Source organism: Peromyscus leucopus, chromosome 14 (genome assembly GCF_004664715.2).
Source record: "Peromyscus leucopus breed LL Stock chromosome 14, UCI_PerLeu_2.1, whole genome shotgun sequence".
Lineage (NCBI taxonomy): Eukaryota > Metazoa > Chordata > Mammalia > Rodentia > Cricetidae > Peromyscus > Peromyscus leucopus.
This window is the reverse complement of record NC_051075.1, coordinates 49379927-49407691: the sequence shown is the minus strand read 5'-3', so window position 1 is coordinate 49407691 and position 27765 is coordinate 49379927. Positions and strand designations below refer to the sequence as shown.

Below are 27765 nucleotides of genomic sequence, written 5' to 3'. Positions count from 1 at the left end.
TGCTTGGTGTCCTAGTATGTGGTCAGTTTTTTATAGAAAGTCCCATGGGCTTCTGAGAAGGATGTGTATTATTTAGTGTTTCGTGTAATATTCTGTAGATATCCATTTGATTAACGATATTGCTGAACTCCAGAGTTTCTGTTTAGTTTTTTTTTTCCTAAGATGACCTGTCTATTGGTGAAGTGGGATGTTGAAATTACCCATGATTGCTGTGTTGAAGTAAATCTGTGGTTTTAGATTTCAGCATGCTTCTTTCATGAAACTGGGTACCATGTAAAATATTAATGAAATCATGAGTAAAATTCCCCAAATCTAGGGAAATAGAAGTCTAACCAGATACAAGAGGCACATAGGACATCAAACAGAGAAGGCAAGGAAAAAAAAAAACACCTCGCTGTATTGTATTACAGTCAAAATAGTAAATTTACAGTGTAGTTGGTTTTTTTTTTTTTTTACTCTTTGGAGGCCTGCCACCCAGCTGCCAAATAAATACATGCAGACTTATTATTATTTCTGAATGCCCAGCCTTGGCTTGGCTTGTTTCTAGCTAGCTTTTCTAACTTAAATTATCTCATTTCTCTTTAACTACGTTTTACCTCTGGGCTTTTTACCTCTTTTTATTCTAGATATCTTTCTTTCCTTCTTACTCCGTGGCTGGCTGTGTGGCTGGCTATGTGGCTGGCTGTGTGGCTGGCTGTGTGGCTGGCTATGTGGCTGGGTGACTGGCCCCTGGTGTTCTCCTCTCCTCCTTTTCTCGATCCTCTCTTGCTTTTTTTCAAGATTTCTCCTCCAATTTATTCTCTCTGCCTGGCAGCCCCACCTGTCCCTCTCTCCTGCCTAAGTACTGATTGTTCAGCTCTTTATTAGACCAATCAGGTATTTTAGACAGGCAAAATAACACTGTCTTATAGAGTTAAACCAATGCAACAGAAAAGAATGCAACACATCTTTGTATCATTAACCAAATATTCCACAGCATAAACAAATGTAACACTGTGGGGACTCACAGAGGCTTCCTAGTAAGGCCTCACTCAAGGTCAGAAAGCCTGAGCTTGCTTTATCCAGAAGGGCTGCATAATGGGATGATTTGGTCAAGGGCATGGTTACCAAGTGTTTTGAAGGGTTTACACTTGTTGGTACTTTATACCTCAACCTTGAAACGGGGAAGTCTTTTGCGCCTTCCCTTGCTGATGTATAAAAAGCCCATCATGATTAAACTTGTGGGGGAGGGGGAGCTGGATATTGACCCAGAGCCCTCCCGAAGCTATCCTGTGTCTCTGTCTTTCTTGTTGGCTCTGTCTATATATCTATTTATTACTTCCCCATTCTTCTCTTCTCTTTCCAAGAACCCTTCAACAGGCTGGAGCTGACCTCCAACATAACACATCTTAAACTAATATTCCATGACAGGACAGAACAAAAAAAGTATGTAACTGAAAAACTTTGAAAGAGAAGGGCCAAGGCAATACAAAGACAGGCCCATCAAAATAACTGCTGACTTTTCAGTCTAAACTATGAAAGCAAGACCAGTGTTTTTCAAATTCTTAAAAAAAAAAAAAATTACCGCCCCAGGCTAGTTAATATACCAAGCAAACTTAATTGATGGAAAAGAGAAAAACTTTCCATGATATACGCAGGTTAAATGAATTCATGAGCAAAGCAGCACTACCAAGGACACTGGAAGGAATATTTCCATCTGAAGAGAGAAATAAACACACCAAAGAGACCACAGGAGGGGGAAAATCAATGATGCTCCTCATTAAATAAAAGAAAATCAAGAAACTTCCAGATACTACAAACCCAACAAAATGGCAGGGAATGTGATAGTTTAATTTCAATGTCAACTTGCTACCAATTAGATCATCTAAGTAGGATTCCTCAACTGAAGAATTGTCTTAACTAACTTAATTGATGTGGGAAGACCTATTCCAAATGTGGGAGCACCTTCTGGTAATATCCCAGATAAAAAGGGAAGGGGTAGAAGGGAAATTATTCACTTTTTGCTCATTCGGTCTTCTCTCTGGCCACCAAGCTAATTTATCTTGTTGCTGCTGCTGATTCCTCTGCTGACTTCAGAGCCAGCATAAGCAGGCTTTCATCAATGACCGAGGACCAGTGACTCTCCAGTAACTTCCCATTATCTTCGGTGCCAGGTTTGGGCTGTGAGGCACCCAGCCCTATGGTCTGAGTAACTATCAGGTTCTCAGATGTGCTTTAAGCAGTGAATACTTGCTTGACAGAGAAGTTGTATCCCCCCCCCTTGGATAAATTCTATTAACTAACAGAGTGAACCGCCAATGAATGAACATGACACAGTGTTACCAAGTTCTCTTACATAGGGCATGAATGTATTGAACTGTGCCTATACTACACAAAAGGTACAATTTCCTGCCCAAGTATGCAATCTCACTAGTAGTTTGCCTGTGATGATGTCTTTCCCAGTGTGGTTTGAGGCTCATAAGAAGATAAAGTCCTTCCTCTGTTTCCCTCTGTTTTTCCATTTGTGGATATTTTGAGATGTTATTTAAAGTGCCAACAGTATCAATCTAATCATGTCCCATAACTTTATTACCCTCTCTCTCTCTCCGAGCCCCCCTTCCCACGTGCTTTCCCACCGTAGGCCAGCATTGCACCTTTCTCACGGCACGGATCTGCCTGGAGACGGGAGCGAGGTTAACAGAAAATGCTGGTGGGCGCGGGGAACCACCACTCCCAGAATCCTCCGCGCTCCCAGTGCCCACGGTTTCCTCTTCCGGTCCGGCGGCCGAGGAAACTGTAAAAGCTATGCTGGGGACGCGGCGTGGAGTTTGATTCACCTTCACCTGCGCGGAGCACCCGCTGACCCCGGGCTTCCGCCCGGAGAGCTGTCCGACATGAACGGACGGGTGGATTATTTAGTCACGGAGGAAGAGATCAACCTGACGAGAGGACCCTCGGGTAGGCGCGGGACTCGGAGGGAGGAATTGCTGAGCTGGTTGGTTGGTTTTTGGAGCCGGGTTTACCTGGCTGGAGAGCAGGCCGGCCCGACCGACCGAGTGGCGTCCGAGAACGCTATCGGGCACGAGTCCATTTTTTTTTTTTTTTTTTAGCTAGTTAACGGACCCTGGGACTCCGCTTCACGACCCAGTCGAATTATCACAGGCGTTTATGGCCAGGAAAGGTTTCTTCCTGCTGGTAGTAATCGAAAAGTCTAGAAAAACGCCCGCTGTTTAGTCAGCCTGTAGTAGACGCCGCATCCGTTATTCAGGTCCCCCTCATCATTCCTCTTTCTACGTGGGCCCGTTCAGGTAAAAAGGAGAGCAATCAACGGTGTGGTTTTCTGGGTGCATGGCAATTTCCCTGGTGCTAGGGACCCTGTCTGCATTTCTGGGAAATGAATTTACAGTTTCAGCTGGAATGCTAAAGCAGGAGGATAACTATTACAGAAGTTTCCAGACCTAGCGCCACCCCAGAATTATTTGGACTTTTTTTTTTTTTTTTTGCTTTTACTTTTCTTTAATAAACAAATTAAAATGAAAATGCTGTTTTTCTAGTCCCATCATGAGGGATTTGGATTCAGTATGGATTAAACAATTCTTTAAGCACTTCATGTTATTCTGACAGGAAAGTTCCCTTCCCACTCAGCCCTGCGGTGCGGTCTTCCTCATTGATGCTCATGGTTGGGCTGGCCTTTTGACATTACTACGAGTGCTACTGTCTGTCTCCCTTGATCTTGGTTGTTTTCTTTATGGCTCTAATAGTTTAGGTAAAGGGTTAGCCACTTCCGGCCAAGTTTTTGATCTAACATTTGATCAGTTTTTTGTTTGTCTGGTTGGTTTTAATGTATTGGCAGAGTAATTTAATTGATGTATGCTATAGTTTCTTCTCTGTAGAATGGAGATGGTTATGAAATGCATAGTGTTTCACATATAGTGTTAGGGTGAAGCCAGTTACTCCCTGGGAAATATTTAGAACCTTGTCTTAACATATGGCAAGCAGTGTTTATTTGCTACTATTGTTATCATTAGTGAATGAATGTCCAGATTGACCTTAGTAAATTCTGCTAAATACTGAATGAGAAGAGTTGAATAAATCATTGGTTGCTGTGAATTTCTATTCTACTTAGAATACTCTGTCAACTTCTCTCATCTATAAGTTTGCAATAGCTTAATCACTACTGATAGATTATTCTGTATAAAGCACAACTTTCAGAATTAGTCATTCTTTTTGTCTTCCTGCTATGAGAAAATTGAAAGTTGGTCTTTGTTGGGCCCTGGCCCCCGTTTTTTTGGGGAGCTGTTGCCTTGCTTGCTGACCTTGAACAGATGTCTTCCCTATGCTAATTCCCTGCTGGTTTCCTTCCTCCTAAACAGCTTACCGAAGGTGAATGCTAGAATGTAAAACATCTGTAGTTTATTTTTGCCCTCCCAGGTTCTTCCGCTGTACTGTAAGTCTGTATTTAAGGCTTCTTCCCTCCTTCACTAAAGGACATTCTACTGAGTCGAATGACCGACCCTCTGTCTTGTCTCTTTTCAATCCTCAGCCCCTGGCTCGTACATGGTGAATGGGTAGTAACGCGGGCGTTGCTACAGGTCCTATTTATGGGAGTAACTCACTGCTAATCTTTGTGGTTTATATAGAAGCTCTGTCCTGGTTGGGTGTTTTTTTTTTTTTTTTTTTTTTTTAGTCAGCTTGGCAGAAGCTAGAATTATCTGGGAAGAGAAACTTCAATTGAGAAAATACCTGGCAAGCCTGTGGGGGCATTTTCTTGATTGATGATTGATGTGGGAGGATCCAGCTCACTGTGGGCGGTGAGTGCTACCCTGAGCAGGCAGTCCTGGATTGTAAGAAAGCAGGCTGAGTAAGTCATGAGGAGCAAGCCAGTAAGCGGCACCGCTCCAGTTCCTGTCTCCGTGCTCCTGCCTTGAGTTCCTGCCCTGACTTCTCTTCATGATAGACTGTTACTTGAAAGTGTAAGATTAAATAAGTCCTTTCATTCCGTAGTTGCTTGTGTCTTGGTGTTTTGTCATAGCAGCAGAAACCTAAGATAAGCTCAGAAACTAGTTCAGAGGCTTTTCAGTATGCCCAAGTGTCTTGAATTTTCTTATTTCATACAATTCTTCTCTCAGTATCAATGACTTTTAAGGTTAACATGGTAGAAATGGATTTTATTATATTTATTTAGTTATTTGTGTGTGGGGCTGTTGCACCCAAAGTCTGATGTCCCCAAAGACCACTAGGAAACTGATCTGAAGCAAAGAGTCTTCTCATTCACGAGTTCAAACCTGGGCCCCTCGTCGGTTCTAGCGGTGGAGTGAGAAGGGACCCCACGCAGTAACAGGATAGGATTTTTATAGTGGTTAGGGTCGGGGGGGGTCTAGGGGAGTTCCAGCTCTATATAGTTACAGGCTCAGGATTGGTGCTTACTTCAGGTTGGTGATTCTTGGTTTGAACTGATTGGAGAGTTGGCAGCTGCAAGGAAACTGTCCTGTCTTCTAGCAGTTTATGTCATCGTATCTATATCATTAGCAGGTCCACTTTCTCTGACAACTAGACATCCCATTTCTTATCTGTAGGAAACAGCTATGGTATATAATCTATCATATCCTTTAGGTTATGGCAGGAAATGTCTGGAATTCATTTTTTATGTGGCTCTTAATTGTCTGGGTCTAGGGGGCAGCACATCCTCTGATGAGTTTCCCAGGGCCTGCTGCCCCCAGTCTGACCCTTCTCTAAGATGGCTGCAACTCTGTCATCCTCTCAGGGCAAAGGGGCCTGTAGAGCTCAGAGGACAACTTTCAGAAGTCAGTTTTCTCCTTCTATCAAGGGGGTCCATGGGATTGAAATCAGGTTGGCAACTTGATGGCAAGTACTTCTACCACTGAGTCATCTAACCCACCAGCCTCAGATCTTTAAATAAAAGTCTATTTTTATGTACTTTTCATCTTTTGATACTTCTTTTTCTTAGGATCTAATTGCTTTACAAGTCCATAGGCATCAAGTTCTTTAACCTAATTATCCTACCATGATACTACTTTTTATGATGTTTGAGGTTTTTTTTTCGTGCCTTCAGGCAAGAACCTAATGTACTTTGATATAGTCTCTTTGCAGTAGTATCACAGTATTTCCAGGGTCTTCCAATGAGAGCAGATTTCTGATATTATTTTTGCTCTAAGCACTTAATTCAACATAATATCACTGTTTGAACTTTTGGACATTTAAATGGGCATTGCCTAAATTCTAAGCATTGATCTTACAGATCTAAAGTTTCTAGTTTTAGTATTTCCTTCAAACATTTAGAGGTAGGGAAAGCTCCAAGAGACTATTAAATAGAGGAATAATTATATCTAGGTAACATGTTTTTACACAAAAGCAATTTAATTTCTGTGTTGTATAGTTATTTGTTTAAAAATAAAGAATGTATTTATCCATTGAGTGGCTTCTGGAATTCATAATTATTTCCAAATATTAGTCATTGTTATTAGTCAGGGTTCTCTAGAGGAATAGAATCAATAGAATGAATATGTATATTAAAAGGGAGATTTATTAGATGGTCGTACTTGATAAGGTCTGAGCAGTCCAACAGTGCTTGTTTTCCCAGTGAAGAGGTTGAGAACCTGGTAGCTACTCAGTCCATGAGGCTGGATGCCTCAGCAGATCCAATCTGGTGCTGAAGATCTGGAGGATTCCTGGGGAGCCACTGACCTTTAATCCATACTACAAGCCCAAAGACACTGGATTCTGATAGCAGGGAAGAAATGTAGCAGCAGCAGAGGCAACAGCAGTAGGGGAGATGGTCTCAACCAACAGGGTGATTAAACTCACCAGGGAAGTGTGAAGGGAATAAGGCTTTAAAAGGAAGCTTTTTCCCTTGGACTGCATATCTGGTTGACATTAGAAGGTACTTCCTACACTTGAAAATCACTTACATGTTCGTTCGTGGTTAATCTCCTAGTTGATTTGAGATCTAGTAAAATTGAAAACCAAGACTAACCATTATATTGATGTAAATCATAGCACTTTCTAAGAAAAAGTAATTACAAATTTAGAATTGAACTTGTTAAAAACAATCATTGGATGTTTGTTGGTTCAGTAAACAAGGAAAGGTTTCAAGTTCCTGCTTGTGGAACTAGTTCCTGGTCTGTGGCACTGCTGGTCTCAGAATCTTCATGGTGACATCATGAAGATACACAGGGAAGAAGTCAGTAATTACCACTAAAAACTGTGTAATTTTGATAGTGCTATGGGAGTCTTTCTACAGGAGAAATATGAGAAGCCTCTGATTCTACGTATACAGTTCTTTTTATAGGCAGCATTGTCTGGTTTTACTGGGTGAAGGTGTGTATGATTGATTACCTCTTTGTGCCAGAATGATGTCAGACAAGAATCTTGGATATTTGCAGTTTTGTAAGGCAAATGAACCTACTGAAAAAACAGACAAACAAATCCACAATCATGGGAAAATGACAAGAATGAAATGAGTGTCTAAGTAGTGAGAGGGAAATGGCATGTAGTGTGGTCTTTGTCCTGCGCTTACTTCCTCAGCATTGTAAGAAAGGTCTTGGCAGTCTTTGATTCAGAAGGCTGTTCTGCTTTTTGTTCTTGGGCTCATTCCTCTTGTTATTTTAATTAATTAGTCATTAAAAAAAAAAGATTTACAAGCCGGGCGGTGGTGGCGCATGCCTTTAATCCGAGCACTCAGGAGGCAGAGGCAGGTGGATCTTTGTGAGTTTGAAGCCAGCCTGGGCTACCAAGTGAGTTCCAGGAAAGGCGCAAAGCTACACAGAGAAACCCTGTCTCGAAGAAAAAAAAAAAAAAAAAAAAAAAAAGATTTACAAATGTTTTAATCTGTATGAGTGTTTTGCCTGCATTAGTATGTTCACCATGTGTGTGCCTGGTGCTCACAGAAGCCAGAAGAGGGTGATAAAAGCCCGAAACTGGAATTATAGGTGGTTGTGAGCTATATGGGTGGGTTCTGGGAACTGAACCCAGGTCCTCTGCAAGAGCAACAAATGCTCTTAACTGCTGAGCTGCTATCTCTCTGGTCCCCAGGTTCTGCCAGTTTTCGATTAGCTGGTGATCTAAAGAATTGTTAAAGGCAGTTAAAGGCAGTAGTCATAATACCAAATGCTTTCAAAGGTTGAACAGTACATCTTTTATCCTTTATGAACAAGTTCAGCTTGGTTGTACTTGAAAACTCACTTTTTCCTATATCAAATTTAGAGATCTTAAAGTTGTAAAGACTCATTACTCTAAGCAATATGACAAGACTAACTTATTCTTTCTACCAGAGATTGAGCACAAAGACAGTTCTACTGCAACTGAGTAATATTAGGATTCCAATATTCAGACATAAGGGATCAGTGTGTTTCAGCAAGTTACTCCCAGACTGCCGTCTTTAGAAAGGGAAGAAGAAACACTCCATTTCCCTATAGTCTTTAGAGGCCTTTCAAAGGAAGGGATAGTTAACATAATACTTTCATAAAGAATAATTAAGGAAGTATCTTTCTGGAAGTGTATTAATTACTGTATATTTTGTACTTGTATTTTATATTTTGTCCTGGCAAAATGAGTCTCTGTTTATAGTCACATAGGCTTATTTAGTTCTTATGGAACTCTTAAGTAGTAGGTATTTAATCTGCACTATCAGATTAAGACATTATCTTAGGGAAGTTAAAGACTTTCCCAAGATCTAAGGCCAGTAAGAATCAGAAGATTCTACTCTAGGTCTGTTGATTCTCTTGTACCAGGTATTTCCTCCCAACACCTAAGAAATTGCTGACCTTTCCCCTGGCTTTGATTTTGTTATGGCATGCCTTATATCCTCCCGGGATTTGATGCATGCAAAAAGACTGGAAAAATCCATTGTGGAGAAAGTTTGTAGGTTTTGACGTTGGTAGAGCTGCAGGCACATGAGGATGAGGACCTGAAAACAGAACATTACATCAAAGTACTTAGGATTTTTCAGTCATGTGTGTCACCTAACCACTAACTGCAGTTATTGCTAACAGTTTTCTGATTTGTTCCTTCCTGCATCTCTTAAATAGACTGGAGACTAGAGTGCTATACGTTTGCTCTGTTTTCTCTGACTGTAGGAAATTTAGCCCTGTATGGAATTTACAGTACAATAGAGATATAGTATTCACATGCAGAGGGTTAAATCTCATTGCCTATACTCATGTGATTAAGGACTGTGAGGGGTATGTATGTAGCAGGAAAGCAAATGAAGAGGGATGCATGGAAGAGCATGCCAGTCTGACCCTGTATTGTTTTTCTCATCACTATAGCAAAATATCGACAACAATGGTTTAGGGAAGGAAGGGTATATTTTGTTTTATAGTTTGAGGGCAACATCCATCATGCCAGGAAAGGCCCAAGAGCAGGAACTTGAGGTGGCTGGTAATATTCCCCCCACAGTTAGGAGGGAGAGAGAAGAATGCTGGCATTCTGCTCACTGTTTTCCTTTTCATTCAGAGTTTATCCCAGGCCGTAGAGTGGCTCCACCTTCATTCAGGACAAGCCTTCCTTTCTGTTAAGGTTTCCAGGCACACTCTCATAAATATAGCCAGAAGTTTGCTTCCTAGGTGATTTTAAATACAATCAACAATAAAGATAAACCATCCCAGACTTCATACTGGAAAAGAGCTGTGGGCCCTTTTGGTAGTTTAAAGAAGATTGAACTTAGTGGCTTTATAGTAGGGACAGGTTTTAGTGCCAGGGTCGGGGGTGATAATAGCTTTAGCCATAATAACAAGAAGAAAATTAGAAAAATGTATTTCTAAGAGATCAGTGAATACATAAATCTGAATATAGGAGAACTTTAGGAGATTCAAGAGAGAAATTGCTGAGGTAAGTAGAGATTGAATTGTGGAGAATATGCAGTGTAACTGTGGAATCAATTTTTCCCTTAGATTCCATCTTAATATCTTCCTCCTCCTCTTCAATGGTTAAGACTGAGCTTAAGAATCATTTCTGGAAGTTGTCTTTACCCAGGCTAAAAGCCGCCTTATTATCAATGTCATATATGAATTGTAGATTACCTTCCGTGTATTGCCAAAGGCCCCCCCCCTCCCCCCCAGTAAGGAACAGGTAGAATGGTTATCTCCATTTTACAAATGAAGAAACATTGAATTCTGTTGTCACATAGCTCTCTGAGGCAGAATTGGACTGTGTGGAATTAAAATCCAGACTAAATACTGTAGGTTTGGTCATTATTATTTGCTTTTTTGCTTGTATCTTGTCTCTGTACTTCACTTTGAAGCATTCTTTTTTTTTTTTTTTTTTTTTAAAGAACATATATTTCACTAGGAATGGTAGTGCATGCCTTTAATTCCAACATTTGGGAGGCAAAGGCAGAGGCAGGCAAGTCTCTGTGAGTTCAAATCCTGCCTCGTCTACATTGCTAGTCAGTGTAATATAGTGAGACCTTGTCTACACAACACAACTGTTAGAAAAAGAACATATATTTTATTTTTGTTTTCCTAGTGCTTTAGTTTGTGACACAAAGTGGTCAGTAAGTGCAATTACCAAACTGATAGATGTAGAATATTATAATGGGATACTTTTAAGAGAACTAATAATGCCACTGCCCAGCTTTCAAAGTCAAACAGTGGTCTTCACTAGATGCAGTTAAGAAACACTGAAAGGTTGGACATAAGCTGTTATTACTATAGCTAAGAAACAGCTAAGGTGTCATAAACAAGAGGAAGGAATGGCTGGAGAGCCCTGCAAAAGAGAGAAATATATAATTGTGTTTTGAGATTATGTTAAGGATCAGATCTAAGAAGAAATTCTTAAGAAAAAATGTTAAAGTAATATATGTAGGCATTATTTGGGATAAGTAGAAAAGCAAGCTCTTTGGCACTAAACTATAGAAACATTTTACTAAGCAGAAAAGTAGCCAGTGATTATATTTGATTAAATGCAATATCAAAGGAAATTGAACCAGAATTGTTGCTTTCACAGGATTAGAAAAATAAAGTAAAACTGTGTTCAATATGTACCTACATTATGATTAGGAATTGCAAATACTATAATATAGAACGAGAAATCATCTCTGGTTCTAATAGTTTTGCAGTACAATAGGAGAATGCCTTAGCTTTCTACAACTATGACAAAAATTCCTGATATCAATAATTTACATGGAAGGAAGGTTCATTTTGGTTCATGGTTTCAGCCTTTGTAAGCTCTGTTGCTTTTAGTCTTATAATGAGTATATAAGAAAGTTGTTCATTTCATGGAAGCTAAGAGGCAGAGAAAGGGCATTCCCCTTCAGTGACATAACTTTATCATTAGGTTCTACCTCTCTATCACTTCTCACAAATGGCACAGTCTGGCAACTGAGCCTGTGGTACGTGAGTCCTTGGTGGAAAACACACCTAGACCATGACCGAGAGTAATGATGGACATGTGCTAAAAGTACCTCCTCCTAAGAAAAGGAATGTAAGACCTGTGAATTTTCATAAGGTATGTTCTGTTTCTTATAGATTCAGATTCAGTGGTACACCGTGGGGGTGGAGGGTACCAATAACTAGAGGTGCCTTTCACAGGTGTTTTGGAAAGAAGTTAGATAATGTTACTCTCCCCTTGTACCTCAAACTATGGTTTCATGCCCCTACATATAAAGTTTACTATGTGTTGAGTAAGAAGTAGTAGAAAAAGATTGAAAAGATATTAGTTCCACAGTTAAAGAAAAAGAGGCCATGGATTTGAGAGGTAGGGAGGTGTACATGGAAGGGTTGGAGGGAGGAGAGGAAAGTAGGGAGTGTTGTGATTATATTTTAATTTAAAACATGAAGAAAGGCAGTCGTAGTAAAATGGGTCCGGATTGTTATAGGAGGCAAAACTAAAGAGATTACATAATTTCATTGTGGAAAATAAGAGAGCCAGGGGGAAACATGGTCTAATAGATGAAATGCATAAATTCAGTACCTAGTCAGTTGTTTATTACGAAGTAAGAGGAATAATTATGTTTACCGAGATAGTTGAAAAACAAGCTTTCAGAACCATGGAAAGAGTTTATACTGCATATTTGGAAAGATAGTACCTTCAAACATCTTTGCTAGGCTGTACTTTTTTTAGCCCATCAGATGAGATACCAGGAAGATAGGATACGGAAGGACCAATCGTGTGTAATGCTTTTTAATGGTTGCATCATCTTTCTGTTCTCTGAGGTTAAAGGTTTCCTTTATTTGTCAGTGCATTCATTACTATAATTCTAAGTGATAATCCCAACAGCGAGAATAAGACCACTACCACAATTTGAGCCAAATTTGAAGCAAACTTGATTTTTTTATTGGGGTGTACCCAAGAGCTGGCGGGTGACTGCTTCCTAAGTCAGGTTGAAGAGAGCAGCCCTGAATCCATTTCTTGGGCCCCTTTTAAGGAGTAAAATCATTGAGTAGTTTTACAGAAGAGAGACAATGGGGCAATAAGGAAATACAGAAAAAGCTCACAAACAAAAACCAAACTATCATGTAGTCACCATGTGATTAGGGAAGGTTCAGGCATGGTCAGGAAGGGTAAAGGTATCACAAAAACAAGTCAAGGTCATGAGTTGGGCAAGGTCAGGTTCCAGGAAACAAAGGGCAACTTAGTAAATAGAAACTTATTTTTAACAACACAGCACAATGGCTTCTGCCTTCAAAATGGAGTCCGGCAGGTTCCTCAATAAGTAACAAACAAGAGACATTTTATATTAGGAACAGAGTTTCTCTAAAGAATGTAATTGTTGGGATTTAAAATGCCTTAATTGTTTAACCTCCTGAATTGCTCATGTGAGCCATCTATTTTCTATTCATTTATATTTATTGAGCAGCTACTGTGGAGACAAGTTTCTGTACTAGTCACAGAGAACTGAGTGTCAAAATAGAAGAATATAGTATTTAAAAATCAGAGTGAATCTTTGCATACTCTCATTTATTTAGTCTACTGTCAGTCTTGACCGTGATATCACTGTATTAATCTGTACTATCATTTTGCCCCAGATATTATCTTGCTCCTTTGGTGGAAGAAAGAATAAGAATGACTGAATGCCGATTAAGCTTAACCATGTAATAACGAGACTTGGTACAAGTTACTTCTCTTTATGTGTCTATTCCAAGTATTATTAGAACTTAATTACATACTTGAAGATTATATATTTTTACTGTTTTATATCTTTATAATGTTAATACTGCACCAGGTATTTCTAAGCACTTTACCAATAATATAATAATAATAATAATAATAATAATAATAATAAAAATAAAAATAAAATAATATTATTTAAAGTGCTTAAATAGTGCCTGCCCTTACAACTGCTCTGTCTAGAATAGACTTTAGTGGGGCAAGAGCTGCTTGCATGTAACCTTAGAAATGAGGCCTTGAACACTGGAAACAGAAAAGGGGAGTGATATTCAGGGGATCCTGGGAGGTTCCATGAGTGTGGCTTCCCAGTTGTATTTAGAAGAAGCAACCTCACAGCAGACTTACTGGTTTTCTGCCTCTTAGAGTTTTTATGCCCCTTCTTTTGAAATGTTCCCCGAGCCTTAGTTGTAAGGGTTGGGTTGCCGATGTATCAATAGGGGCTAGGTACCCCGTAGTCAATTGTTTGCATTTTAACCAGTGACACCCGTTGACCTGCCAGTGTGACTGGGGAAATCTTATGGAACTCCACCCTTACCTGAAGAGCCACAGGCAATTTGATAACTGCTGAGAGAGGGAGAATTAGTCATTCCCAGGGATGAGGTTCTTGATTGGTTATTCAGTAGCGGGTGGTCAGCCCTAGAAACATTATACATGCAGACAACACTGAACAGACTCAGCAAGTTATATTTGTTAGTTTAGATGTATATGTAATAACAGTGGTTAAAGAAGGGGAGGCCACATGGATTTTTGAGGCAGTGAAGTGAGGGGTACATGGGAGGAGGGAAGGGAGAAAAAGAAGGGGGAAATGATGTAATTATAGTTTAATAAAATAAAACTATTCATCTGTAAAATACCAAATAATACTTAATGTGTTTGGTAAGAAGATTAAATGAGACAGTGGGCATGTAGAATGTGTAAGCATTGCAGCTTGAATGGAAAGGTATCCTGGCAGCTGGAAGCCAAGGAATACCACAAAGTCGCACCACACAACAAACCTCACACATGAGATTTATTGAGAGGGAAAAAACCAGGAGGGTGGCTGCCTTTCCTCAAGCAAGAAACAGCAGCAAACTGAACAGGATAGAGAGCTTATATAGAGCTTCTTGGGAAGGGGGTGGACATTTTCAGGGTGGAGTTTTCCAGGGTGGAGATGGTGGGATTTCATGTTCAGAGATTGGGCTTTTTGCTCTGTAGGGTGGGGCCAGCGTCCAGCAGTTAGGGCAGTTAGAATATTCTGTAGGTGGAACTTGGCAGTTAGAGGTCCTAGGGGAAGGGGCCTGGCCATTCCTGTGCAGGGTGGGGGCAGGGTCCAGCAGTTAGGAAAGTTATTCTGTGGGTGGAACCTGGGCCACTCAAGTGGCTTGAGGGGCTTACATCCCCCCCTTTTTTTGTATTTTATTAATAAACAATCGGGTCACAGGAAAGGGGGTGATGTTATCATTAGACTACTTCCTGCTAAATCAGGGCATCGAGGTTCTTTGGGCAATCTTGATCTTCATCATCAGGATGTAACCAGGTGCTGCAGGTCTCGGACTCCATAGCTAGGGACTGGTAATCTTGTAATAGTAACTGGTTAAAAGTCTGGTTAGACATCTCTTGGATCTGTGTTGAAGAAATCTAGACAAGAATTTTATAAGGCAGGGTGCAACTAGTAGTATTAAGAAAAGAAGGAAAGGAGAAGTGAGAAGGGCAGCATCCAGTTTGATATTGGATCATCAGTGATCCACTGGCCAGAGGCATCAAGCTGTTTCTTAGGGTTTGAAGGTCTGTCTGAAGGTGTCGGATATTATCTTTTATAGGTCTGCTAAGGACAGCCTACATCTGGCCAATGTCGACAGTCATCTCTAGTTTGATCACAGAGAAAGAAGGAATAGAGGACCAGTGTTATAGAAGTTGATTTGGGTGTCACAGGGTGTCACTATCTCCTTTTGGCAACCTGCTGGTGAGCAGTCTCCAGACCCCACTGTACAAGTGGTCTGGTTGAACCATTAAGTATGGATTTAACAATAGTATAGAGGGGAAAGAAAACTGAAACATTTTCCATCATCCTAAGTCCCTTTCTTATACTTTCAGAACTTTCATGAACTGCCTTAAATCAATTTCTTATAACTCCAGAACTTTCATGTACATGCCTTAAATAATTTTCTTATACCTCCAGAACTTTCATTTACATGACACTTTAAAATACTTAATTATACCTTCAGAACTTTCATTTACATAACACCTTCTTATACCTTTAAAACTTACTTAAGCTTTCACATTCTAAGATCTTTATAATATTTGTACGTTCCTATATGAGTACATGAAGGTACAGTATTAATACCTTATTAAACAAGTACTGTTGTTTTTTTTTTTTAATTCTGTCATAAACCTTGTTTTTATGATTTTTGTTTTCAGGACTGGAGTTATCATACAAGAATAGAGAAAATATGCATAGGTGATAAGCCCCAGTGAAGGAGAGATGGATAGGGGAATTATAAGGGACTGAATCAGCCTTTGACAGCCTGATAGAGTGTAACCCTATAGGACAGGCTGTTGATTATAGGTGAGGGTCTCTTGAATGATAAACATCCGATATGTAAGAGCTGCCCCAGATAGGTGTAGATAAGAAGAAATAGAGAAGAAGCAAGTTTAGATATAGGAGAATTTTGGATTATTTATTTATGCAGTGGCAGAAGTTGTCATCATTAAAAATTGAGAATGCCAGTTTTGGCTGTTTGAACTGTACTAAGGCTAACGAGAGGCTTTCATAAAATTAGAGTCCATGGAGGAAGAGGGGAAGGGTCACAAAGTGAACTCCGGAGTTTCTATAAGACCCAAGTGGGAGCGGGGAGACAGGAGGGACTAGGTCACAGAGGTCCAGATGGGCTTCAGGAAGCTGTGGGGGCTTAGCAGGCAGCTCCTAGAGGGAGGCAGCCAGAAAACAGGGATGGTCCAATAGTTGCCCACATGGGAGGCCCTGGAGGGTGTAGCAGGCTCCAGGAGCCAGTGAGAAGACGTTTACCAAGTAGGTGAGGAGAGATGGATGGTCAGAGCAGGTGGAGGAAGAAGCAGCTGAAGAATTTGGAACCAAATATGATGGATAGCAGAAGCCAGCAGAAACAAATGGTCTGCACACATCTTAAGGCTCCAGTCAGCATCCATTGAGTCATTTTGAAATGTTAAGACATGGGTGTGGTGATATATTGTGCACCCCAATATATTATGTACCCTAATAGTGTACCCTAATAAACTTACCTGGGGATCAGAGGACAGAGCCAGCCACTAGATTAGACACAGAGGCCAGACAGTGTTAGTACATACACCTTTAAATCCTATCATTCAGTAGGCAAAGATCCATCTGGATCTCTGTGAGTTCAAAGCCACACTGGGAACAGAGCCAGGTGTGGTGGCACGCACCTTTAATCCCAGCACTTGAGATCTCATGTCTTTGCTTGGGAAGGACACACGCCTTTAATCCCAGGAAGTGATGGCAGGAAGCAGAAAGGTATATAAGACCAGGCACTAGAGGCTTTTTAGCAGCAGTTTAACTAAGACCCATTCCAGTGAGGACTCAGGTTTTCAGTCTGAGGACACAAGATCAGCTGAGAAGTTGGCAAGATGAGATTGGCAGTGGCTTGTTCTGTTTCTCTGATCTCTCAGTTTTCACCCCAATATCTGGCTCTGGGTTTTTTTTTTTTTATTATTAAGAAGACCATTTAGCGATTCGCGTTTCACGTGGGCAGTACAGGCTGAAGGGAAACTACTGTTGAGTTGGTAAGTCAGAGATCCTGAACCAAGTGGTAGGTTCCATTGGTTTTTATAACTTCAAGTATAGGGGTTTTAAAGGGAGAAGTGGGGGGCAGAAGATTCTTTCTTAGGTCAGAGATGAGAGGCTTAAGTCCCCTGAGGCTTTGGAAAGAAAGTGGGTATTGAGCCTGGGTTATGTATTTGGTGGGGTTTTGTAGTTGAATAATAAGGGCTGTGATGTTTGGCTATAGAGGGGTTTTAGGTGTCCCATACCTAGGGATCTATCCGAGAGGTTGGAAGAGAAGAGGTGTGTCAGATCGTATGGTTTGGAGGAGGAGGAGGAGGAAGGGAATGGCTGGTGAGCCTGGGGTCAAGAGGATGGGGGGAGCAAAAGAAATAGAGGCTCCTGTAGCATGAATCTTAAAAGTTCTTATTAATAAAATCAAACCTGAGGCCAGTTATTGGGGTCCATGCTGGTTGATCAGAGAGACAGAACAAGCCACAGCTATCTCACCTCGCCGGATCCTCAGCTGGTCTTGTCTCCTCAGACTGGAGGCTTCTGTGTCCTCATCCCAATGGCTCTCCGCTGAACTGCTGCTCGAAAGCCTGAATGCTTAACCAGCCAAAACCTTCTAGTTTCTGGTCCTCACGCCTTATATATATCTTTCTGCTTTCTACCACCACTCCCTGAGATTAAAGGCTGTCTTTCTGAGATTAAAGGCGTGTGTCACCATGCTTGGCTATTTCCAATGTGGCCTTGAACTCACAGAGATCCAGAGGGATTTCTATCTCTGGAATGCTAGGATTAAAGGTGTGAGTGCCACCATTTTCTAGCCTTTGTATCTAGTGGCTGTCTGTTCTCTGACCCCAGATAAATTTATTAGAGTACACAATATTTTGGGGAACACAATACCACCACAGGCTCCCACATTGCCTAGGAGGTTCTTTCCCATCAGGAGGATGGGTACATGTTGGCACCATTAGGAAGGAATTGGTAGGGGAAATACCCCTCAAGATACCGCTAAGTGCTGGGGTTTTGTGAGCCTGGTAAGGCTGTCTTCTTACTCTAAAAATAGAAGAATGAGAAGGAGAGGTGGGTTGTCAGAACTTTGTCAGGACCAAAGAAGTGGGCCCAGTGTCCATAAGGAAGGAGATGAATTGCCCTGATACTGTGGTAACTACTTGAGGCTCCCTGTCAGAAATGGTAGTGGTCAGGCCAAGGGAGTCTGGCCCCCCCCCCCCCGAGTCGTTCATGGCCAGACCAAGGAGGTCAGATGAAGGTTGATCTGGGCTTGATGTCCCCATGCCGCAAGGGACATGGTGCAATAAATACCCCAATGCCCTTCTGGATGGCACCTTGCACATGGTCTGGGTGGTTTATGAGGGTTCGGACAGGCCCAGGTCCAATGACCCTCCTGACTACATTTGAAACAAGGATACAGAGGTTCTCGGGCTTTAGGAGACCAGGGAGCCTGGGCTTTGGACAGCTGAGAGGCCTAAGCTGTCATTAGGTGTTTTTGTTTTGGGGGCTTTTTCATCTCTCCCATGGTAAACCTTGAAGGCCACAGTGAAGACGTCTGCCTGTGGAGTCAGGGGTCCTCTCCCTAGACGTTTGAGTTTGGCCCTAGTATCAGGGAAATTCTGGGAGAAGTAGGTCATAAGGAGCTGTTTCCCATCTGGGGTCTCAAGATCCAGATTAGGATATAGCAAGAGGGCCTTTGTAAAGTGGTCTAGAAATTGAGGTAGGTAGGTAGGTTTTTGTGCTTTTCCTGGATGACTCCTTGGACTTTTTCATAATTTACCACCTTAAGGGCGGCCTTGTGGATGCTGGCCAGGAGGCAAATTATAAATCGATTCCTAGCTAGGACGCCTCCTGGGGTATTGTAATCCCATTCAGGGTCTTCATCGGGGACTGCCATAGCCTGGTCCCAGACTTGCCTATGCTCCTCTTGAAGAAGATTGTTAGCAAGAATCATATAAACAACATGGAAAGTGAGGTTGTAATACTCAGTAATATATTGAATATACAGTCCGTTTTCATAGAGCAAGGCCTTACATGATAGTGGAGTGCTCTGCTTTAATGCCACATACTCAGCCCTGACTGGGTGGGCAACCTGTTGCTGAGGAGGAAGAAAGGGAAACTATAAAGAAAGAGAAGGGACTACTGGTTGAGGCTGATAAGGGAAGGTTCACTAGTGTGATAGAAAATAGTGGAGGAATTATTTGGTTTGGGCTTCATTGCTAGGAGTTGTTTCCTCCTTGGTTGGTTTATCTTAAAATGGCATCATACCGCATGGTTCCTTTAAGATTACCTAAGTATGGATTTTTAACTATTAGCCCCAGTGTTACAGGTTTTTCAGACTTGTAACTTTACCCAGTATGCTTACAGATCTTTGAGGCAAGATTTATACCTTAGCAAAAGTTTTAGAGAACAAAATCAAAGTTTATGAGATGAGTAGCAATAGTCCCCACTGGGAATAGTCTGTCCCTTTATCTTGTTTTGCTTTCCTTTCTGTCACATAGCAGGTGGCTTGCATGATATGGGACAGAGATTTTGGAGGAAACCTTTTAAACAAGCATGCTTGGGTCTAGAGGAGCCATACCCTAACTGTAGAGCCAGCTTTTAATTGAAGTGGGACAGTATAAAACAATAGTCTAATGCCACTCATACCTAAATGACACCTGAATCCCAGTAGAACTGAATCCAGTAAGCTAACAAAGAAGGCTTAAGATGGGAATTTTTGAACCCTGGACACAGCAGACACTGCAGGAAGGAGCTGAGTGAGAGATGCACCAGCCAGGGAGGAGTGTGTGCGTGCTGCAGCTGGCCTGCTCCTGTGCTTTCTCCCCCTCCTGCTGGGTCTGGCCCCTAGCTCCCACTTTGCAACAAACTTGCAGATCTGTCTATGGTAACTTAAAAGACAGGGCATTTACACAGTGTGTGTGTGTGTGTGTGGGGGGGGGGAGAGACACTAGACAAAAACAAACAGGACTTGGAGCAGAGAAATAGGGAATGGGGAAATCTCTGTTTCCCCGATCACTCACAGTATATGTAAAGGTCCCAAATAATAATAGGATCTAAGGTGCCATTAGGTGGCCCTTTGGATTGATTATCTAAGGGGTACTGAAGCCAAATTTGATTGCAAAAGCGAGTATTTAGTATCCTTCACGTCGGGTGTCAGGTGGAGAGGCTGGAGGTTTTCTAAGAGGCATCCCAAGGGGGAATGGGAGGGTATGGAGTGCTGAGTTCCCATGGATGAGAGAGATGAGGGGAAAGGTCACTACTGCCTGTAGTCATGGGCATTCTTCCCTGGACTCAGGGAGGACCTAATGAATGAGGACCAAGCCATTTCAGAGGGTCATCACCCAACTCAATGGGGGTCAAGTGTAGCAAGCTTAGCCTGGCTAAGCCAGTGGAGAGACTAGGTGCCTGGTACCAGGGCTTCCACAGAGGTGAGAAGGCGAGAGAAAACCGAGCTCCAGGGGGGAGAGTCTTTCCAGTGGAAAGGACTGGAAAAAGGAAACTTGTGGCTCCTTTTTGTGGAGCAGAGTAGCACAGGAAGGGATGCTATAACCCAGTTAGGCCCAAGGAAACTGCTGGATTGCAGTTCCATGGGTGGAGGAATGTGGTCAGGTGAAGAAGGCCAGCCATAGCTTTAAAGACAGCACCTGGGGGTACCTCCACTTCCAAGAGTACTAGAGGGGCGCCAGACACTCAACAGTCACTTCCTTAGACTCAGAGAATCATTTAAACCGACCAAAGGGAAAACTTAACCTAATTGATTCTGGTGGATGGGGTGCTGAGCAATTGGTTAGACAGAAGGTGAGTCTGTTGCTAATGGACTGGAGATGAGGGATAGGGTCCCAGTGAAGCTTACACCATGAGAGGAAATGCAGGCGCTAGGAGAGCCTGAGTCATGGCACCAAATGAAAGCATTGCGGCTCGGATGGAAAGGTATCCTGGCAGCTGGAAGCTAAGGAATACCACAAAGTCACACCTCACAACAAACCTCACACAAGAGATTTATTGAGAGGAAAAAAACCAGGAGGGTGACTGCCTTTGCTCAAGCAAGAAACAGCAGCAAACTTAACAGGATAGAAAGCTTATATAGAGCTTCTTGGGAAGGGGGTGGACCTTTTCAGGGTGGAGTTTTCCAGGATGGAGATTGGTGGGATTTCATGTTCAGAGATTGGGCTTTTTACTCCGCAGGGTGGGGTCAGGGTCCAGCAGTTAGGGCAGTTAGAGTGTACTGTGGGTGGATCCTGGTGGGTAGAGGTCCTCAGGGGAAGGGTCTGGCCACTGGAGTGGTTTGAGGGGCTTACAGAATGTATACCATATTATTTAGTACATATTAAGTATTCTATTGCTATTGCTCTTAATGGTAAACTGGGTCCAGACCTAGAGTCAAGAAGGTATGTCTTGTTTAGCTTTCCAAGACTCTTCAATTGGACACATTTTATCTCCCTGCCACTCCTATACTGTTAGCATTCTTTTTTAAGAGTCTGTTTTATTCTATGTGTATGAATGTTTGCCTGTATGTGTGTCTGTCCGCCACATGGATGCTTGATGCCCCTGGAGGCCAGAGGAGGGCATTGGATCCCCTGAAGTAAAGTTACAGATGGGTTTGAGCTTCTGTATGCTGCTGGGAACTGAACCCAGCTCCTCTGTGAGGATAGCAAGTGATCTTAACCAGTGAGCCATTTGTCATTTTTAGATTTTGTTAATTAAAATGACATCTATGTCATTTTATATTTTTATATTGTGTTTTTAGACTGCTCATATAAGATAATTAAAGACTTATTTTAATTTTGCCATTAAAGAAAACCAGTTAAGTTGCACTCTTATTCCTTTTCTCTTTGCCTATAACTTATTTGGGACCTCAGGTGCTGCGACTGAATTACTTACACTCTTCGGCTTCGGAGGATACTGGCAAAGAATGTCCCTTTCTGGTTTTAGTCTTTCAATGTAATGGCACAGTGTATCCTCTCCTAGGTATCCACTGCAGTGTATCTTTACACATCCTTAAATATTCGTGCCTTTTTGTAAATAGGTAATACAATTTTGTATGTGTGTGTGTTCTTATTTATCTAAATAACACTTCAGAATTTTATTCATGTTAATGTACATAATTATTAAATGATTCTAATTTTTAACTTTTAATCTACTCTCTAACCTAGATAACTGTCACTTCCACACTAGTACATTGTGGGTTGCAATGAATATATTCTTGTATTATTTTTTATAGGTGGGATAATCACATTTGCCCTACTTGGGGTGTTTTTGAATTTTAAAAGTGAATCTTAACAATACTAGGGCAGTAGATGTATACCAAAATTCCCAACAAACCAGAGTATATGCCCACTCCGCTTACAAAATATTTTCTTGGTTGCTGCTGATAGTTAGCTGATATATACTAAATAACTTAACTAATCTATCCCCTCTAGTTGTTCTCAGCTGATAACCTGTTCTAGTTGGTTGGTACATTTGCTGGATAATTACTACAGATTTAAGTATTACTTTTGCTAAAAAAAGAAAAAACAAAACTATCTTTTATCTTTTGTGAGTGTTTTGCATGAATGTATGTATGTATGCCACATGCAAGCCTGGTACCTTCAGCGGTCTGAAGAGGGCTTCTGGAACTGGGGTTGTAGATGGTTATGAGCCACTGTGTGGTTTCTGGGAATCAAACCCAGGTCTCTGGAAAAGCAACCAGTCCAGTCCTCTTAACCACTGAGCCATCTCTCCAGCTCTCTATGAACTAGTTTTGAAGAGGATTCTTAGGAAATAAATTACAAGTGAATCTGAGTTCTAATCAAGTCTTTTATATGTATAGATGGGTGACTTTTTTTTTTTTCTCGAGACAGGGTTTCTCTGTGTAGCTTTGCGCCTTTTCCTGGAACTCACTCTGTAGCCCAGACTGGCCTCAAACTCAACAGAAGTCCGCCTGCCTCTGCCTCCCAAGTGCTGGGATTAAAGGCGTGCACCACCACCGCCTGGCGATGGGTAATTTTTTAATCCCTATGTTTTCTCAGTTTTAAAAGAATTTTCATGTCTACATCATCCTCCTTGCCCCACCAGACTCTTACTTGGAAATTTAACAGTCACTAGTTTATTGACAGAAACTGATAGTGCCTTTCTCCAGTGTAACAGTTACTATGTGTTACAAAGAAATTTTTCAGATTTTGTTACTGGAGTCTAACAATTATCTTTGAAGAAGAGAGGGTAGAATTTGTAATCCTTATTTTCTAGAAAAGAAAGCAAATGAGATTTAAACTGATTTGTTGCCATCCACATCTGGTAAATTTTGGAGTTGAAACTAATTCTTCTGACTTATGCATTATTTAAAGGGACAGGGAAAAGGATACATTTGTTTGTGGTTCAAGTCAGAACTGAACAGTTTAGTACAGTTTAGCTTTCCATCTTCCTTAGGCCATAATATAGTGGCTGACCACTAGTAAATGGTCAGTGATTTTTATTGAACAAATTGGACTAGGAATTATGTAAATATATATAGGGCTAAGATTTTTATCTGTTTGTTTATTGGTAGAGCTGTGCATTGCCCAGCATGCTAGGCAAGTGCTCTCTCTATCACTGTGCTGTATCTCCAGCCTCCAGTGTGAGCTATAATGTCATTGCTCACTGCTGTGGTAACTGTCATTCACTCCTGCCCAAGTTTTAAGGTATAGATGAGTTCATTTTTGTATATATGGTTGAAGAAAGGTCTTTAGTTAATCTAAGAGTTCTCATTTTAAGTGATTTGGTTCACTTAAACAGAAATAACAATGTGTTAAATAAATGTACCACTATAATGTGGTACTGGGCGGGGGCGGGGAATGAATAATAGATCTTAGTAAGGTTTCTTTTACTGCTTTTTAGATGCTGTTTTGTAGCTTTAAATAACCTGGAACAAAGTCCGTTTGGCAAATCACTATGTTTCATTTGTCCACTTAACACTTGTTCCTCATTTCCAAGATCTTCAAAGATGGTAACTGTTTGGTGAGAGACTCACACCATAGTGGAAACATTGAATTTCACTGGAAGCCTTTCCTCTGGTTTGTTTCAGCACTGAGAGAAACTGATTGGCCCCAGCCCCTTGCTCAAACCTGTCATTATTTCTAAGTCTTTATGAAGCCTTTCATGATCTGGTTTCTGCTACCTTACCAGCCCCTCCCCACTTAACCTACAGTCATGAATTTAAATTAAGAGAATTATGTAAAAAATGAATAAGTAGTTTAGAGTTCCTGTTTTTTCTACCCTACCCTCCAGGAGTATGAAAACAGTCTTCTAGAAGTAGTTCTTTCTGTTGTGTGTATCATAAATCCCCAAACAAATGCAAACAAACAAAAACCCACAAAACTATCTGGTGGCAGAGTCTCCATGTACAAGGTATGCTATTTAAATCATAAACTTCCTGATGTTTCTTCTTTGGTTATATTTCTCATTAAATTGTGGATTGATTTGATAGTGCTGTGTTAGTTCTTTGAGTCTTAGCTTCATTCTACCCATGGAAAGGACTTTAGAGAAAGCCTACATCTATCTCTTTAGTGATATGGTCTCTACTGAGATCATTAGGAGACTGATAACTGGCTTTCCCTTCCCATTGCACTAACATATTTTTGTTTTTTAAATTGTTTCCAACTGTCTTCCTTCTCTTTGTACTGTGTCCCTGAATTATGACTGTAGTTACATAAAGAAGATAGGTTCCTTTTTCTCTCTTATTTCTTTTTCTATTCTCTCTTACCCTTTCTCCCTTTTTCCCCTTTTTTCTTTTGTATATAAGTTTTAAAAGTTTCCTCAAAGAAATCAAATAATTTTTGTAGATTAAAATCCTTGTCACAGCTTAGTGGTTGGTTCGTGAAAATTAAATTTTAGTTAGTTAAACAGCTAACTTGTTTGCTTACCATATTTTATTATAGTAAGAAACTTAGCTATACTGTATTAACAGATTTGAAAATATACCATATATTATTTTGGGCAGACACAGTCTTGTACAGCAGTTCTCTAGAATCTTTCTTCTGTAACTGAAATATTTTACTCTTGTAAACTAATTAAACTCAGAGAAAGAATAGAATAGTGGTTACCAGGGACTAGGAGCAAGGAGGTATGCAACTGCCAATCAGTAAGGAGTTATTTTTTCTTCAGTGAGTAAACTTGGCTATGTGCAGGTATGTGATCAGTTGTACTCAATGTAGAAAGAAAAGAGTGAATTTGGTGATTTGATTCTCCTGTAAAGCAGCAGTTGCTTTTCTAGTTCTGAGGTTTCCTGCTAACAACCATATCACTACTCTCCTATCCCAGTACAAAATAGAAAAAGAGAAACTACCAAGACTGCATCTTCCAAAACACTAGCATGTACAGGTGTTCTCAAATCTTGACAGAAGAAACACATGAAGGAGAGGCTTCAGTTAGCAACCCTTTTCTCACTAAATTGATAACATTTTATTTGATAATTAGTTAAAAAACAAAGCTTTTTGTGAGCACAGCTAACCCTCTTACACTAATATAAGAATACCAGGATTTGGGTCATCTGAATATCACCAACAGGATCAATATTAAGTCTGAGCAGACGCACTTATGTCTTACAGGACTCGCCATTACTATTTTCCCACGTTATGTATAGCTCAGTATATTCGACCAGTCATTTTGATCACTGTGTATGTAATTTCAGTACTGCCTGGTTCAGATTAGCAGTCTAGGTACTTTGGCCTTTGTTGATAATGACTTGCTGACTTTGCTAATGACTGTGTTAACTACCAACCTTACAGTCTGAATTGCCAACCTCTCCTCCCCTCTAGACCATTTTTCTCTCCTTTCTTCTCCTCTAATCTTTCTTTCTTCTTCACCCCCTCTCCTTCACTCCTCCATGATTTTCTCAGGGCTGGGCTTCAACATCGTCGGTGGGACAGATCAACAGTATGTCTCCAACGACAGTGGCATCTACGTCAGCCGCATCAAAGAGGATGGGGCTGCGGCCCGGGATGGGCGGCTCCAGGAGGGTGATAAGATCCTCTCGGTGAGATATGACTTCGGCTCCCTTTGCTATACTTTGCTCCCTTGACCTCCTTCGACCCCTTGCTTGGGAAGATTTCTATCTGCCTGTTTGGAAATGAATTACCTAGATTGTATTATTGAATGGGAAGAACATTGATGAGTCTTCCAACTTTACCATTGGTCTTAGAGGGTAGTATTCTTGCTTGACAGATAAGGCAAATTTAACATAGAATGTGAAAAAGCAAGTAGAGATGAAGGATTGGTTTGGAGAAAGGAGATTTAAACCCACAGTTTTCATTTTTGTCTTGTTAACTTTATCACCTCTTTTTTGTTGATTAAAACACTTATTTGTGCCTTTTTTTGGGATGCTGTCAGCCTTTACTAATGGTCTTAACTTCAAAAAGGGAGGTAAGGATTACGTTTCTTCCTTCAATTCAGGGCCCTTCCTTTCTCAGTATTAAAATGAAAAATTGAAATAGAGTTTGGATATCTGCCAATTGTGCTCCCATTTCATCCTGTTAATGTCTCTTACTGTATAGTAATCATGAATCTTATTTTCTTATATACTCAAAGACAGTATTTAGATTTCCTTTTAACTTTCCATATCTTAGTACAGTGCTCAACATAGGCTTAACATGAGCAAATCAGAAAATTCATGCAAACTTAGAAAGGTTGACTAATAAATACAGTCATATGGGCTCACAGAACCTTAGCCTTTTAAAACCATTTATTATTTGAAGTATGTGTATGTGTGTGTAGGGGGATATGTGCACGTGAGTGCTGGTGCCCATGGGAGCAAGAGGTATTGGATCCTCCTGGAGCAAGAGTTACAGGCAATTGTGAGCTGTTCCATGTGGTTGCTGGGAACCGGACTCAGGTCCTCAGAAAGAATAGTACATGCTTTTAACTGCTGAGCCATCTTTCCAGCCCCGGACTCTTAGTCTTAGAATAAATTGAATACTCCTAAAGTAAATCAGAGTCCAGGCAGAATAAAACTTTAAAAACTCCTATTTGTGGCTGTCTCTTTTATTTCTGTTCTACTCACTGACTACAGTGTTGTTATTATGTTACCAGTTGTGGTAGTTGGGGAAGGTTAGATTATGCTATAGATTTTTTTTTCTTTTTTCTTTTTTTTTTTTTTCAGGGCTGAGGACCGAACCCAGGGCCTTGTGCTTGCTAGGCAAGCGCTCTACCACTGGGCTAACTCCCCAACCCCTAGATTTTTTAAAATTAATATTTTGGGCTGCTATTGCTTAGTTTATTTGTATGGAAATAATACACATAATGGGTATAAAGAATGGGAAAATACTGAGAGAGTGAACTGTTGCCGAGGATTTCCTGGGAGATAGACTAGCTGCAAAGGACTGTTCTCAAATTAAGAGACATGTGAAGTAGGATGGAACTTCTCATGGCAGAAGTGCCCCATTTCCACATGTGCTGTGCATCATGGCTCATGGTCTAAAGAAGAGGAAGTTATTTCCTACTTTGTCTTATGAACTGAATAGGGCAAAAGGGCCAAACTGGTAAAAGGCTGAAGTAGATAAAGTGTAGACCAAGACAAGATTTGATTAAGATTTAATTATTATGTTGGAGACTCGATTTAGAACTTCCATAAAACAAGAATATCCTTTTAAAAGATTTTCTTATAGTTTTGAATTTTTGTCTTTTGAATTGCCTGTCATAGAGTTCAGTTGATTAGTGGTAAAAGTCATATGTGTGAAGTTTCCTGGTCCTCTTAGGTATCAGCTTATTGGATACCTCTCTGCCATCTAATTCATTTGGTAGCAGTATATAAAGGCAGGAAGAATGTTTACCTTTTTTTTACTTGACATCTGCATATTTGAGAGATCTGGTTCAGTTCTGAATGTCTCCTGAGAAAGACACACAGCCAGGCATGGCAGCACACACCTGTAGTCCTCTAATACTCAGGAGGCAGA

At 40.8% G+C, this 27765-nt stretch overlaps 1 protein-coding gene across 1 annotated transcript in view; it reads left to right on the top strand.

The window, feature by feature from the left end:
* The first annotated feature begins 2737 nt into the window (after nucleotides 1–2737).
* LOC114698702 (synaptojanin 2 binding protein) overlaps nucleotides 2738–27765 on the top strand; it is a 35988-nt gene continuing 10960 nt past the window's right edge. The window contains exons 1-2 of the mRNA XM_028877506.2: nucleotides 2738–2937; nucleotides 25714–25850. Of these exons, the coding sequence (XP_028733339.1) occupies nucleotides 2874–2937; nucleotides 25714–25850 (201 nt within the window). The 5' untranslated portion in view covers nucleotides 2738–2873. The remainder of the gene's footprint in view (nucleotides 2938–25713; nucleotides 25851–27765) is intronic.